This window comes from Lepidochelys olivacea, assembly GCF_965140295.1.
Source record: "Lepidochelys olivacea isolate rLepOli2 genome assembly, chromosome: 3".
Classification (NCBI taxonomy): Eukaryota; Metazoa; Chordata; order Testudines; family Cheloniidae; genus Lepidochelys; species Lepidochelys olivacea.
Window position 1 is genome coordinate 82296357 of NC_140413.1, and position 14287 is coordinate 82310643.

At 39.4% G+C, this 14287-nt stretch overlaps 1 protein-coding gene across 3 annotated transcripts in view; it reads left to right on the forward strand.

The window, feature by feature from the left end:
* CRYBG1 (crystallin beta-gamma domain containing 1) overlaps positions 1-14287 on the forward strand; it is a 121955-nt gene that overhangs the window by 87497 nt on the left and 20171 nt on the right. For all 3 annotated transcript variants that reach the window (XM_084622626.1, XM_084622627.1, XM_084622628.1), the window contains 5 exons: positions 4253-4379; positions 4569-4601; positions 7054-7166; positions 7512-7641; positions 11728-11867. In XM_084622626.1, coding sequence (XP_084478752.1) covers positions 4253-4379; positions 4569-4601; positions 7054-7166; positions 7512-7641; positions 11728-11867 — 543 coding nt within the window. The remainder of the gene's footprint in view (positions 1-4252; positions 4380-4568; positions 4602-7053; positions 7167-7511; positions 7642-11727; positions 11868-14287) is intronic.

Below are 14287 nucleotides of genomic sequence, written 5' to 3' on the forward strand. Positions count from 1 at the left end.
AGACATATCCAGTGTCTAGCTAAGATTGGGGCTGGAATGAAAGCTACCTGGCAGAGCCTCAGCCTAAATAAAGACAGCTTATGGGATGGAGAAAGCAACCAGAACTGGTAGAGATTTTTAGCTCCTCCAGTTAAGAGAGTATGGTACCTTAATTTTTTCATTCAGGTTTGCAACCTGAGGTTCATGTTGTATCCTCAGTTACTTATGGCTATCCAAATACAGTAGCTGCAGTGTACTTTCTTTCATGCTGTGCTTGGAAACGAGGTTGTGACACTTTCTTTTGCACACAGACCTTGTCCCACTTATGCAGGTCTTTGTTATTTTGAGACTGGATTACTGTGATGCACCTTACAGAATGATGTACCTGAAGACCACTCAAGCTTCAGCTGGTGCAGAATATGGTTGTAGAAATACTTCCAATGATTATCATGTTACTCCCATGCAGTTGTTTGCACTGGCTTCCAGCTGGTTTCTGAATGATCTTAAAGGTGTTGGTTTGATCTGTAAACCCACAAATGGGCCCTGATTCAGAAAACCACTTAATCACATCCATAAGTCCTCTCCTGTTAAGGATAACACCTAACTATTTGCACAAGTCCCATTGACTTCAATGGGACTTTATCATATGCATTAAGTTAAGCACATACTTAAGTGTTGCCTTTAATAGGGATGCTTTCTTGAATCAGGACTATGGTTCTTGGATACTTCATGTGATACCATGGTAGTGCTACCAGCAGATGTGCTGAAGCATACAGCCCTCTTTAAGCAGGTGGAGGATGGAGATAGAGTGGTGTTTGCATAGTGTGGAGAGAGATGCTCAAGGGGGATCTGGCATGTATTAACACTCCCACTTAGATTTAATATCACAAATATTTATTTTCATGGTAGTAAATATAGTTTGAAATAACTGAAACAGAATTTGAGGTCATATTTTAAAAAAATTATTAGGATTATTCATGAAGTTTAGTGATACACAGATGTTTGTGTAATTTGAGAGGCTGGTAAACATCTGTTTGAGAAATTGGCCAAGGCAGTTTCATTTTCAAAGCTTCTGGCATATGTGACCTACAGGTATAGTATGCACACTTCAAACATTTTTAACTTTGTGGTTAGTTTACCATACATACCTGTGTCACTTTGATTAAGTAGGTTTAAAATGACTTGGGTGTGTGTCCTGGAATATGCCTTAAATTATTAGAGAATAACACGTTAAAAGACTCAGTTATACATGACTCAGAAGGAGAGGTAATATGAAGGATTATAAGAATATGTTCACTGTGGACAAATCATATAAAACTTGAGTACCAATTTTATGTATTTTAATGAATTTTGTACTCCTCATGTCAGATCCTCAGCTGGCATAAATCAGCTTAGTTTCATGAAGTCAGTGGAGCTGTCCCACTTTACAGCTGCTGAGAATCAGGCTCCTTGTGCTTTGAATAATAGTTTTGTCAATAGACTCTCTTCTTTAGTACAGGGATGTCCTCTTATGGTGAACTTCTTGTATATAGTGAAAGTTGGTTTACAGTGAAGTAAAATGAAAATTCCATATTTTAATGCACTATGGTATGAAAATTGCTGTTCTGGACATTGTGAAATGGTGAAATTCTTGGGGGAGATGGGGAGTGTCTTACTTATAAGTAGATTTCAGTGCATGAACTCAGTGTGATGAGATGACTAAGAGAGCAAATGCAATTCTGGGATGTATAAGCAAGGGAGAATATTGATCGAAGTAGGGCAATGTTATTATACCTGCATACAATTTTAGTGAGACTGTTACTCAAATATTGTGTCCAGTTCTAGTATCTGCGCTTTAGAAACAATACTGACAAATGGGAAAAGGTTCAGGAAAAAGTTAAATTATTTGAAGTCTTCAAAACCTGCCTTACAGAGAAAGATGGAATTTCTTTAGTCTATCTAGCTTATAACAAAGAGAAGGTTAAGTATTTACATCACTAAACTGACACTAAACTGGGAGGAGTGGTAGATCCGCTGGAGGGTAGGGACAGGATACAGAGGTACCTAGACAAATTGGAGGATTGGACCAAAAGAAATCTGATGAGGTTCAACAAGGACAAGTGCAGAGTCCTGCACTTAGGACGGAAGAATCCCATGCACCGCTACAGACTAGGGACCGAATGGCTAGGCAGCAGTTCTGCGGAAAAGGACCTAGGGGTGACCGTGGACGAGAAGCTGAATATGAGTCAACAGTGTGCCCTTGTTGCCAAGAAGGGCAGTGGCATTTTGGGATATATAAGTAGGGGCATTGCCAGCAGATCGAGGGACGTGATCGTTCCCCTCTATTCGACATTGGTGAGGCCTCATCTGGAGTACTGTGTCCAGTTTTGGGCCCCACACTACAAGAAGGATGTGGAGAAATTGGATAGAGTCCAGCAAAGGGCAACAAAAATGATTAGGGGTCTGGAACACATGACTTATGAGGAGAGGCTGAGGGAACTGGGATTGTTTAGTCTATGGAAGAGAAGAATGAGGGGGGATTTGATAGCTGCTTTCAACTACCTGAAAGGTGGATCCAAAGAGGATGGATCTAGACTATTCTCAGTGATAGTAGATGACAGGACAAGGAGTAATGGTCTCAAGTTGCAGTGTGGGGGGGAGATTTAGGTTGGCTATTAGGAAAAACTTTTTCACTAGGAGGGTGGTGAAACACTGGAATGCGTTACCTGGGGAGGTGGTGGAATCCCCTTCCTTGGAAGTTTTTAAGGTCAGGCTTGACAAAGCCCTGGCTGGGATGATTTAGTTGGGATTGGTCCTGCTCTGGGCAGGGGGTTGGACTAGATGGCCTCCAGAGGTCCCTTCCAACTCTATTATTCTATGATTCTATGATCCAGGGGAGACATCTAATAGTAGAGTCTCCTTAATGTTGCAGACAAATGTATGACAAGATTCAGTGAAGCTAAATATATTCAGATAACAAATAAGTTGCACATTTTTTATCAATGAGAGTAATTAACCATCGGAACAACTTACTTGGGGATTTGGTAGATTCCCCATCACTTGAATTCTTTAAATCAAGTTTGGATGTCTTTCTAGAACACATGTTCTAGCTGAACTAGAAGTTAGGGGCTTGATGTAGAAATTCTATTGTCTTTTCTATGCATATGGTTGGACTCATCATGATCCCATGCAGCCTTAAAACCTTTGAATCTGTTAAGATATTTCACTTTGTTTTAGCATTTAATTTTGTGGGGAAAACGTCCTTCCTTTTGGTGGCATATTTTCTAGCAGGAAGGACACTTTACCTTAGCAGACTTTTGCAAACTAGTCAAATGTTTTTGTTTAGGTGTGATGTCATGTAAAAAAAAATCCTCTTCAGTCAGGTTCAATTTTTATGAAATGCATAATATGTTATTGTAGCAGAGTATCCTTAATGCTTCTGTTCATCATGCAAAAATTTGTTTCCAAACATCCTCACGTTTTACAAGAGAGAGCTTATTTATTTCTTAGCTCAAGCTAATAAATAAAAATTATAGAATTAGTAACATAATAAAAGCTTTAGATTTGAAACACCTCAAAATATTCTCTCTGATCAAGGACAAAACAAATGAGCATCTTGCCAGATAAAATACATACAGCCTCATGTGGCTTGCGTAGCTAAGTTGAAGAGCGTTGAAATTTCTTCTCTTTTTGTTTTCCCCAGAATCTTAATACGCATACAGAAAAGGAGTACTTGTGGCACCTCCTTTTCTTTTTGCGAATACAGACTAACACGGCTGTTACTCTGAAATACACATACAGTAGATCCATGGTGCGAAAGCATGACTTATTACAGTAGATTTTTGAAGTGCAAACCATATATGGCTCTTTTGAGCTGCCTGTTGCAAAATCAGGCCCCCATATTGTAAGTTTCCAAGTGCTGCCTGCAAAGTGCTGAACACCCACTGCTCTCAGTAAAACCTGTGGTAGCAGGAGGGGCTCAGCACCTCATGGTACTGGGAGGGTTAAAATTGTTGATGCAATGTACTATTTCTTTAATTTTGATTTTTAACAGTGTGCTAGTTTGCCCTTTGGAAATATCAGTAACATTAACTGTTTCTTGGATCACTTGAACCTGTTCTGTTCATTCCTCTGAAGCAGTTGACCTTGGCCACTGTCAGAAGACAGGATACTGGGCCAGATGGACCTTTGGTCTGACCCACTGTGGCCATTCTTATGTTCTTAAAACTTACATTAAGACAATAATGAATATTCACCAGTGTTTTGAAAAAGTTTTTGGTATCTGTTTTTTCAGGTGGGTAGTCTATGAGAATCCTGACTTTACAGGAGAGCAGTACATTCTTGATAAAGGACTGTATCCCAGCATTGAGGCCTGGGGAGGCAAGAATAGTAAGATCTCTTCAGTTCAACCCATAGTTGCGGTAAAGAAACTTTTTTTTTTTTGGTATTATTACACTTTATACATTTTTGACAAATGATTGTAGCTATTTCTCCTGTTTTCTAATGAAATTTAGATGTGCTTAGGTTCTTAAAGCTGTAAGGTTTTGAATGCTTTTTGCATTATTTCATCACTCTTAATATTTGGGTTTTTTTCCCTCCAAACTTTTTAGGATACCATCAATAGCCAAATGGGGAAATTCAAGGTAAGGTCCTTCTCTAAATTTGTAAAACAAATATATTCTAGTGTGTTTAATATATATAAATTTTTAAAAAGCAGTCATTCTGTCAAAATTGTAATTTGATCAAATGACTAAAATATCTAGGCAGTTGAGCAAATGCCTAAGATGCCAAAATAATTGAATGGAGTGGTGTTTACTACATCCTGTCAAATTCAAGAAAACCTGTAATGTTCAGAAACTACCAATACTAATAGTTTTGTGTCATTGTGTTCCTTTTTATGGGAGTAGCTGATGTTCTCTGACTCCATTATCTTCAGCTCCCCATCTCTGCTTTAGCTTTCCCTATCCGTTCGTTTACCCTGCTGCTGTTTACCCAATTTCCTGACCCTCAAGCATTTAAAAACTTCAGGAGCAAAGGGGTTATTGGTGCAATATCAGATATTTAAAAATTAAGCACAGAAATCAGGAAATGCAGAGTTAATACAGCATTTCCTGATTTCTGTGGACTTAATTTCTGAATATTAACGCTGCATTAACACAGTTTCTTCTCATGGATTCAGCGCCCACCAAGTTAAAACTTCAAAAGAAAAATGTTAGAAGTGAATGAAAAAGTGGGGGTTAAATAGAAACTCCTTCTATCCATAAATAAAGTTTAGTGTTGGCTAACATTACCTGTTGAACATAGAAGAAACTTACATTTGACAGTAGGTAATGTGCCTGTACAGTCTTAACTCTTCCTTTGCTGCTTGTGTGTTTCAACTTTTTTCAGCATCCTGACAATATGCACTGAAAATAGCTTGATGGATTAGTACCCTCATTCACAATTTTGCAACCTCTATACTCTCAAATTATGTCCTCAGTGGGGTTACACAGATGTAGCCTGACCATAATCTGAGGGTAATGAGGTTGCAGAAATAGCCCTGCAATTAGAATTTCATGGAATCATAGAATACTAGGGTTGGAAGGGACCTCAGGAGATCTAGTCCAAACCCCTGTTCAAAGCAGGACCAATCCCCCATTTTTGCCCCAGATCCTTAAATGGCCCCCTCAGGGATTGAACTCACAACCCTGGGTTTAGCAGGCTAATGCTCAAACCACTGAGCTATCCCTTCCCTGCTTTAGTTAACAATTCTGTTGATGGAATGCAAGCTACCAGAGAATCTAGGTGTGTCTTTCTCTCCTAGATCTATAGGGCTTTAATGGTTTCAAGAGTAGTAAAATCTTAACTTTTTGTCACTCATGCAAGGAGATATGACTCTGAATATGGAGAGGATACTTACCTGTTTAGTGAGATTACAGATTTTACACTTTTCCCATTGTAAAAAAAAAAAAAAAATCTGTTTTCATCCTTCCTTTAATAATAATAATAAAAAAAAATCATGGCACAGATGAAACTTGAAAAAGTTCAGCCTAAATGGTGAATACAGTACAAAGTTATGACCCTATTGGGGGGAGGGGGGAGAAGGATGCAAATCATATTAAACAAGGCTTAACTGATATTGTGCCTTACCAAAGCCTTGCTGTTCACAGCTGTCTATAGCTTTTGGGGAAAGAAATACCTCAAGGTTGTTTATTGCCCAGCCCCATGCACATTTTTTTTTAAATTGTCTACACCTGCATATTGTATACTTCTAAACAGATTTTTAAGTGAGGTAAGAAACACTGGACCTATGTTTTGTTTGGGGGCACATTCTGTTGTACATGATATTCCTCTTGTGGGAAATCTACATGCCTGGACGTGTATCTTTTTTAAGTGTGAATAAATTTGGCATAATTATTATGATAGGGATGATTCCTGTGTGATCAGATTTAATTATGCGATCAACTATCCTCATACAGTAATTAATATGAATTATTAATTCATAGTGTGTGTGTTTGGCTTTCAGCCTAGGATGAAATGTTAAACAAGATAAAGGGGTTTGTAATATAAGTGTTGACACAACTATAGTTCTAGCAGTACAAATACTATCTGTCTCATCTGGGAATTTATACCACACCCATCATTGTGGTATCTGAGTGGCTTACAAAGTTCATACAAAACTTTTATATTCTGAGAAATCAGGTAGTTTGATATGGATGGGGAAGGGAAAATGTATTTCTAAGAATATGATTAAAGAACCAGGACAGATGAGTTTGATAGACCATTTACCATCTTGCCTTACAAGGAAGTTTTAAAAATCTAATCTGGGATATATTTAAACAGTCTGTCTGTTTACTAGTAGTTGGTGAACTGTTTTGTATGTTGCTAAATGATTTACTGCAGAAAGTAATTTTCAATCTGGTTACCTGGCAATCTTTCAGAAAAGTAACTCGTGGATAATAAAATATGTTAATGTTGCAAAACTGAAGGATTCCGGGGTTTTAAATGCATTTGAATATAACCATGGATGGAAGTAATGTTTGATTTACCTAGTTAAAGGGAGCTGAATGCATTATTATACAATATCCTTTTAATATGTACACTATAATTTTAAAGGTCCAGCTATTTTCAGAGCCAGAATTCAAAGGTAACAGCCAAATATTTGAGAAAAATACCAATTATATTGACGATTCATTTGCTACAAAGTCTTCAAAAGTTTTGGGCGGCAGGTAAGCATGGAATTATGATTATTGCAAAATCATTGAAATGGTAAAAAATTTAAAATAAAAATATTCCAACTTTCTGAAATTGGAAATGGGTGAAGGATCCAGTTTCACATACCAACTGTGGAGTTAAATGGAAGGAAAAAAGTTTTGCAATTCATCATGTGAATTTTTAACTCTCCAATACCTCTGAAGTTTGTCATGTTTCTCTCAGTAGCTTATTTCCGCTAAAATATTTCAGAGTGATTAAAAATGATTGTTTACATGCTAAGGAATATTGGGAAGCATTGACGGAACTTTGGTTATGAGTGGAATACTTCAGTTATTAGATTTTTCCTTCTCTTCCTGCAGTTGGATTGCATATGATAAAGAAGATTTCTCTGGTAATCAGTATGTGTTAGAAGAAGGAACCTATTCTAATCTGACTGCAATGGGATGTCCACCCCAAACAAGACTTAAATCTCTACATGTTATAAACATTGTAAGGATAACTGAATAAATACACACGCAGTAGGAGTATTTAACTTCTCATTTTTGCAACTACATAAAGGACAGTGAAGTACAAGTGGTACAGGGACAAGTAGTTACTGTTCAGTAGCTATGCATAATGAGTTTGTTGGTCTCAGTGCATGAACCAAAAGCTGCCATCATTATTGATAGCAGTCGTAATAAAGGAGTCAACGATGCCATAGGCAGAGCAACTGAATTGCTGCTTTCTGCTGCTGTTCATCTCCAAGTTAGGGTTCAAGCATGTTAGTGGGGCAATGTGGAAAAGCTTCCCTGCTGTCCATGCTGTCCATGCTGTATGTGCATAAAAAGTGGAATTCAACCATGCAACTTCAGAAGAACTAAATTAATTACAATGTGCAGTTGTCATAATCACGAAAATTCCATTTTTGTTCACTCACTCAATGGTTCATTCTTCCAAAGAAGGTTCAGCACTTCATGTATTCAAAAATCAGAATTCTATATTTCTATGGCAATATGGAATTTATAAGCTTTTTTAATTATTCCTATTTGCTGGTACCAGAATAATAATTAATATTTTAATAGCAAATGAGAAATCAAATGTCATTTTAATTTGCACTCATTACCCTTTAATAGGTCTGTTAAGAGTTTACTCAACCTCATGATAGATCATTACAGTGGATCATTTGCAGAATCATGCAAATACATTTTAAAACTAACATAAATTTAAACAAAATGTTGTCAAGAATCCAGTGAGAAGCTAGAACTACTACTACCAGCTGTTTGTACTAATTTTAGAAGAGAAATAGTAAACTGTTGCTCCTTTTCGTTGGGTTTGGCTATTATAATACTCACGTAACTCTTTGACAGTATTGTTATTGCTCTAATGTAGTTGTCATTACTAGCCCCTATGGCGCCTTTTGAGGTACAATATAAACTCAGGAAAAGAGCCCCCCTAGGTGTATGTCATACTTTCTCCACTCCATTGCCATGCTGCTGATGCAGATACTGTTAAAAATAAATAGAATGGTCCTGGACATGCATAATGGTTGTTATCAACCATTAATTAAAATAGTCTAGTCTGTAGAGAGCTTTTATACATTGCAGTGTAAACTATCATTGTATTTTATATGCCTGTTTCGACCATAGAAGGATAAACTCACTCTTGGAAAATTTTTACCTTGTGAAGGAGAATAATGGTGTTCTGTTGACAAAACAAACAAATGGCAGCTGTTGATTGTTAAAGTTCATAAACACCACTAAGGTTTGTGCTACCACAGGTCATGTGAGGCTTAGCAGATAAGTATAGTATAAAGCAATTCCATGCCATTTATTTGCTTCAATGCACTGCTGCTTGCTTCTCCGTAGAGGTCATTGATGGGATGATGAACTAGGCAAGGCAATCAGTTTTCTACCTGATAATATCTGTGTTATGGCAAACCAATATACAAAGTAAAAAACAACAGACAAAAATGTGTGTTTGTGTAAAGCTCATTTTCATAATTCTGAAAAGCTGTAAGATTTCTATTTCAGGTATTTATTTTTCTGGTCATATTTTTTGCCATGCTTCCAATGATCCCAGTTCGTCTCAATACCCCTTTTGCCTGCTTCTCCCATAACAGTCTCTACATTTTTTTCACTTGCATCTTCTACCCATGTAGCACCTAATGCATCAGGCTTTCCCGAACTCAAATATGGCAGTCAGCTGAACCCTGAGCATATGGACAAGATTCACCAGCCAGATACTACAGAAAATTCTTTCCTGGGTAACTCAGATCCCACCCCATCTAACATCCCATCACAAGCCATTGGGCCTATTTACCATGAGTATTTAAAGATCAATTAATTGCCAAAATCATGTTATCCCATCATACCATCTCCTCCATAAACTTATCGAGTTTAATCTTAAAGCCAGATAGGTCTTTTGCCCCCACTGCTTCCTTTGGAAGGCTATTCCAAAACTTCACTCCTCTGATGGTTAGAAACCTTCGTCTAATTTCAAGTCTAAACTTCCCGATGACCAGTTTATATCCATTTGTTCTTGTGTCCACATTGGTACTGAGCTTAAATAATTCCTCTCCCTCTCTGGTATTTATCCCTCTGATATATTTATAGAGAGCAATCATATCTCCCCTCAACCTTCTTTTGGTTAGGCTAAACAAGCCAGGCTCCTTGAGTCTCCTTTCATAAGACAGGTTTTCCATTCCTCGGATCATCCTAATAGCCCTTCTCTTTGAATTCATCCTTCTTAAACATGGGAGACCAGAACTGCACACAGTATTCCAGGTGAGGTCTCACCAGTGCCTTGTATAACGGTACTAAAATCTCCTTCTCTCTACTGGAAATACCTCGCCTAATGCATCCCAAGACCGCATTAGCTTTTTTCACGGTCATATTACATTGGCGGCTCATAGTCATCCTGTGATCGATCAATACTCCAAGGTCCTTCTCCTCCTCCGTTACTTTTAATTGATGCTTATAACTAAAATTCTTGTTTTTAATCCCTAAATGCATGACCTTACACTTCTCACTATTAAATTTCTTCCTATTACTATTACTCCAGTTTACAAGGTCATCCAGATCTTCCTGTATGATATCCCGGTCTCTCTCTAAATTGGCAATACCTCCCAGCTTTGTATCATCCGCAAACTTTATTAGCACACTCCCACTTTTTGTGACGAGGTCAGTAATAAAAAGATTAAATAAGATTGGTCCCAAAACTGATCCCTGAGGAACTCCACTGGTAACCTCCCTCCAGCCTGACAGTTCACCTTTCAGTATGACCTGCTGTAGTCTCCCTATTAACCAATTCCTTATCCACCTTTCAATTTTCATATTGATTCCCATCTTTTCCAATTTAACTAATAATTCCCCATATGGCACGGTATCAAACACCTTACTGAAATCTAGGTAAATTAGATCCACTGCGTTTCATTTGTCTAAAAAATCTGTTACTTTCTCAAAGAAGGAGATCAGGTTGATTTGGCACGATCTACCTTTTGTAAAACCATGTTGTATTTTGTCCCATTTACCATTGACCTCAATGTCCTTAACTACTTTCTCCTTCAAAATTTTTTCCAAGACCTTGCATACTACAGATGTCAAACTAATGGGCCTGTAGTTACCGAGATCACTTTTTTTTTCCTTTCTTAAAAATAGGAACTATGTTAGCAATTCTCCAATCATACGGTACAACCCCTGAGTTTACAGATTCATTAAAAATTCTTGCTAATGGGCTTGCAATTTCATGTGCCAATTCCTTTAATATTCTTGGATGAAGATTATCTGGGCCCCCTGATTTAGTCCCATTTAGCTGTTCAAGTTCACAGGGCACTGTTTTTGAAATGAATGGGGCAATGCACAGCTCTCAAAACTATTGTTTCAGCTCTCTGCAGACACAGGCAGTTCTCACTGTTGTGGTTTACACTCTATTTGTATTTTGAAGTTTTCCCTGCAATCAAAAGGGCTAGATATATAATAATTAAAACAACCCCCTCCCCAGAGTTTAGTTTCTGGAGCACAACTCTGTGGGAAGGGGTGAATGTCATGTATTTGATCTCAGAAACATTAATCTTGAGGATTTAGTCCAGTGAATGATTAAAAGCATCATGTCCTATGAGAGGAATTAAGAACAAGACAGGGATGTGTGTGTGTGTGTGTGTGAGTGACTACTGCTTCACTCAAGTGACAGTTCATCATGGGGAGAGCTGGGGATTCTATCAACATTTTAGGCCTTCAAGATCATTTTAAAGCTGCTTTTTCTTGTGGGTTTGAAAATCAGAATTCCCCAGTGATTTTCAACTGATCGGTCCAATGAGTTTAATTAAAATTTGTTTGAAAGCATCATTGTGATGTGTGTGTAGAAACATACAAATTTGTGCATACGCATTGTCACAAGGACTTGTGTATTGCGTGCAAAAAGTGTGTGCGTGGGTTGTGGGGGGTTTGTGGTTTTTTAGTAAGCTGCTGCCAGTGAGCAAGGATGGTTGGGGAATTTCTGATCTTCAAATCTTCAAGCAAAAGAGTGCAAAGAGTCTTTGTGGATTAATGTTCTGGAGTGATGTACATGTATTAAATAAGACCCTTTTTTTTAATATAGGAGCTTTCTGAGCCAAGCATAGCCCTCTTTGAAAAGGAAGGTTTCAAGGGGAAGAAAATGGAGTTTACTACAGAAGTCTTAAATCTCCAGTTCCTAGGATACAATCCTCGAATAGCTTCTGTCCAAGTTTTTGGTGGCATGTAAGTTACATTTACTTTTTGCTTCTCTGGAAATTACTTAAACATGAAATAATGCAAAAAATACTTAGAAGATAAGTGATATCCCATTGGAGTATTACTCTGCAATACATTGATAATCTCATTTCTATTTACTGAGTCAAGAGAGTCTCAGGGCCTACTTACTACAAGATGACTATGTTGGACTAGAAGGTGCTTTGCCCCTTGTAGGAAGCAGGCCGTAAATTCATATAAAATATTTATATAAGAACACATGGATCAGACCAGTGGTCCATCTAGTCCAGTATCCTGTCTTCTGACAGTGGCCAGTGTCAGATGCTTCAAAGGGAATGAACAGAACAGGGTAATTTGTCAAGTGATCCATCCCCATTTCTCCAGTCCTGGCTTCTAGCAGTCAGGGGTTTAGGGTCACCTAGAGTATAGGGTTGCGTCCCTGACCATCTTGGTTAATAGCTATTGATGGATCTACTCTCCATGAATGTATCTAATTCTATTTTGAACCCAGTTATACTTTTGGCCTTTACAACATTCCCTGGCATCGAATTCCACCGGTTGACTGTGTGTTGCATGAAGTAGTATTTCCTTATGTTTGTTTAAACCTACTACCTATTGCTTTCATTGGGTGACCCCTGGTTCGTGTGTTATGTTCAGGGGTAGATAACACTGCCTTATGCATTTTGTCCACACCATTCATGATTTTATAGACGTCTATAATATCTCCCCCTTACTCGTCTCTTTTCTAAGATGACCAGTCCCAGTCTTTATTAATCTCTCTTTGTATGGAAGCTGTTCCATCCCTATAATAACTTTTGTTGCCCTTCTCTGTTATCTCTTTTGAGATGGGGCAACCAGAACTGTGTGCAGTATTCAAGGTATGGGTGTATCATGGATTTATATGGTGGCATTATGATATTTTTTTATTATCTGTCCCTTCTTTTTTGAGTGATGGTTCCTATGTGTATTTCACATGTGGGGTGCGCATGCGCTCCATGAGCCTGAGTCCGGAATTTTTCTCCCAAGGTAGTGTCTTTTGACCCACACATGTGCGGCATGTACTCTTGTGCCCCAAAGAGAGGGCATAAGGGACAGTGTGGGTCGATGTCACTCCAGTTCCCTCTTACTGCCACATGGCCTGAATAGGAACACCAATTCCTCCTTCGCTCTTATCTCAGAGAGTTGTTGTATGCTTGTGTAAATAGTGTTTTCATAGTTTTATAGATTAGTTAAGGTAGTTCAGTGTAGTGTAGTCTAGCTAGTACAGAACCTCCCCGGTTGGGGGACACAACCCCTCTCTACCCTGGGACTATGCCCAGATGCCCAGGCTTCAAGAACTGTGTCTCCTGCCTTCATTCCTTTTCCATCAGTGTCGATCATCAACGGTGCCTCTGCTGTCTGGGCGAGGTGCGGCATCTGTAAGTCCTTCTCACCAGAACTATAGAGGCCCAGGAGCTCCGACTCTGCAAGTTCCTGATGGAAGAGACTGAGGCCCCAGATTCAGTCTGATCCTGGCCAGGAAGACCCCTGCATACAGTGGCCTCCTCTGACTCGGATTGCCTCCCAAACACGAGACATGGTGCAGAGCCGCCAGCACCGAACCCCAAGGACAAGCCCTACCAGGACAGTAAGAAACACTCTAGAGGGCATAAGAGCACATCCCTACAGAGAACTGCTCATAAGAGATGCATTGTGTCCCCGAGGCATACCAGGTCGGGATGTTGCATCTGGATCCCCTGGAACCTGTGCCGAAAGGGACCCCCCCTTTGCCTGGAGGGTAAGGCAAAGAAGTAGGATCCATTTGTTCCACTGGTGATCTCAGTGTCCGGATGCATGGAGCAGCTATCTATGGGTGTGGCTCTGCATATCCCATTCGCCAGCTCTGATGACTAAACCTTGTCCCTCCAGAGTCTCCATGGGCATTATGTGGACTACAGGACATACAGAGACATTCCTGATGCCGGAGAAAGTGATCTTGCCTTACTCGCAGTCTCCTCTCCTCTCTGGCCCATCCATTCTTCAGGACATTGCTACACCTGAGGATGAACTGCTATTACAGGAGAGGCCCCCGCTCCATCCATCGGAATGGGGTCCTCCATTACCGACAGTTCTGCCGTTTCTGACAGAGCCGTTATCTGACTCAGCGGTGTCCCAGGACATAGTCCTACCAACATCTCCACTGCCATGCAGGAGCCCAGACAGAGAGCCGAGGCACCCTTACCTGCCAGCTATGACCCCCTCAGGGAGGCCTGGTACTGCTTTCCTTGGGGTCCATTGGTCTAGGTTTTGGCCCTATTGAAGACCCTGGGATCTGTACCACAGACATCCGGCACTGTTGCCAGTCTTATCATTCCTCCCCCATGCGCCAGCTAGCCTCTGTCAGTGTACGAGGAGGAAGACATGGAATCTGTACCACCGGTTCCAACAGG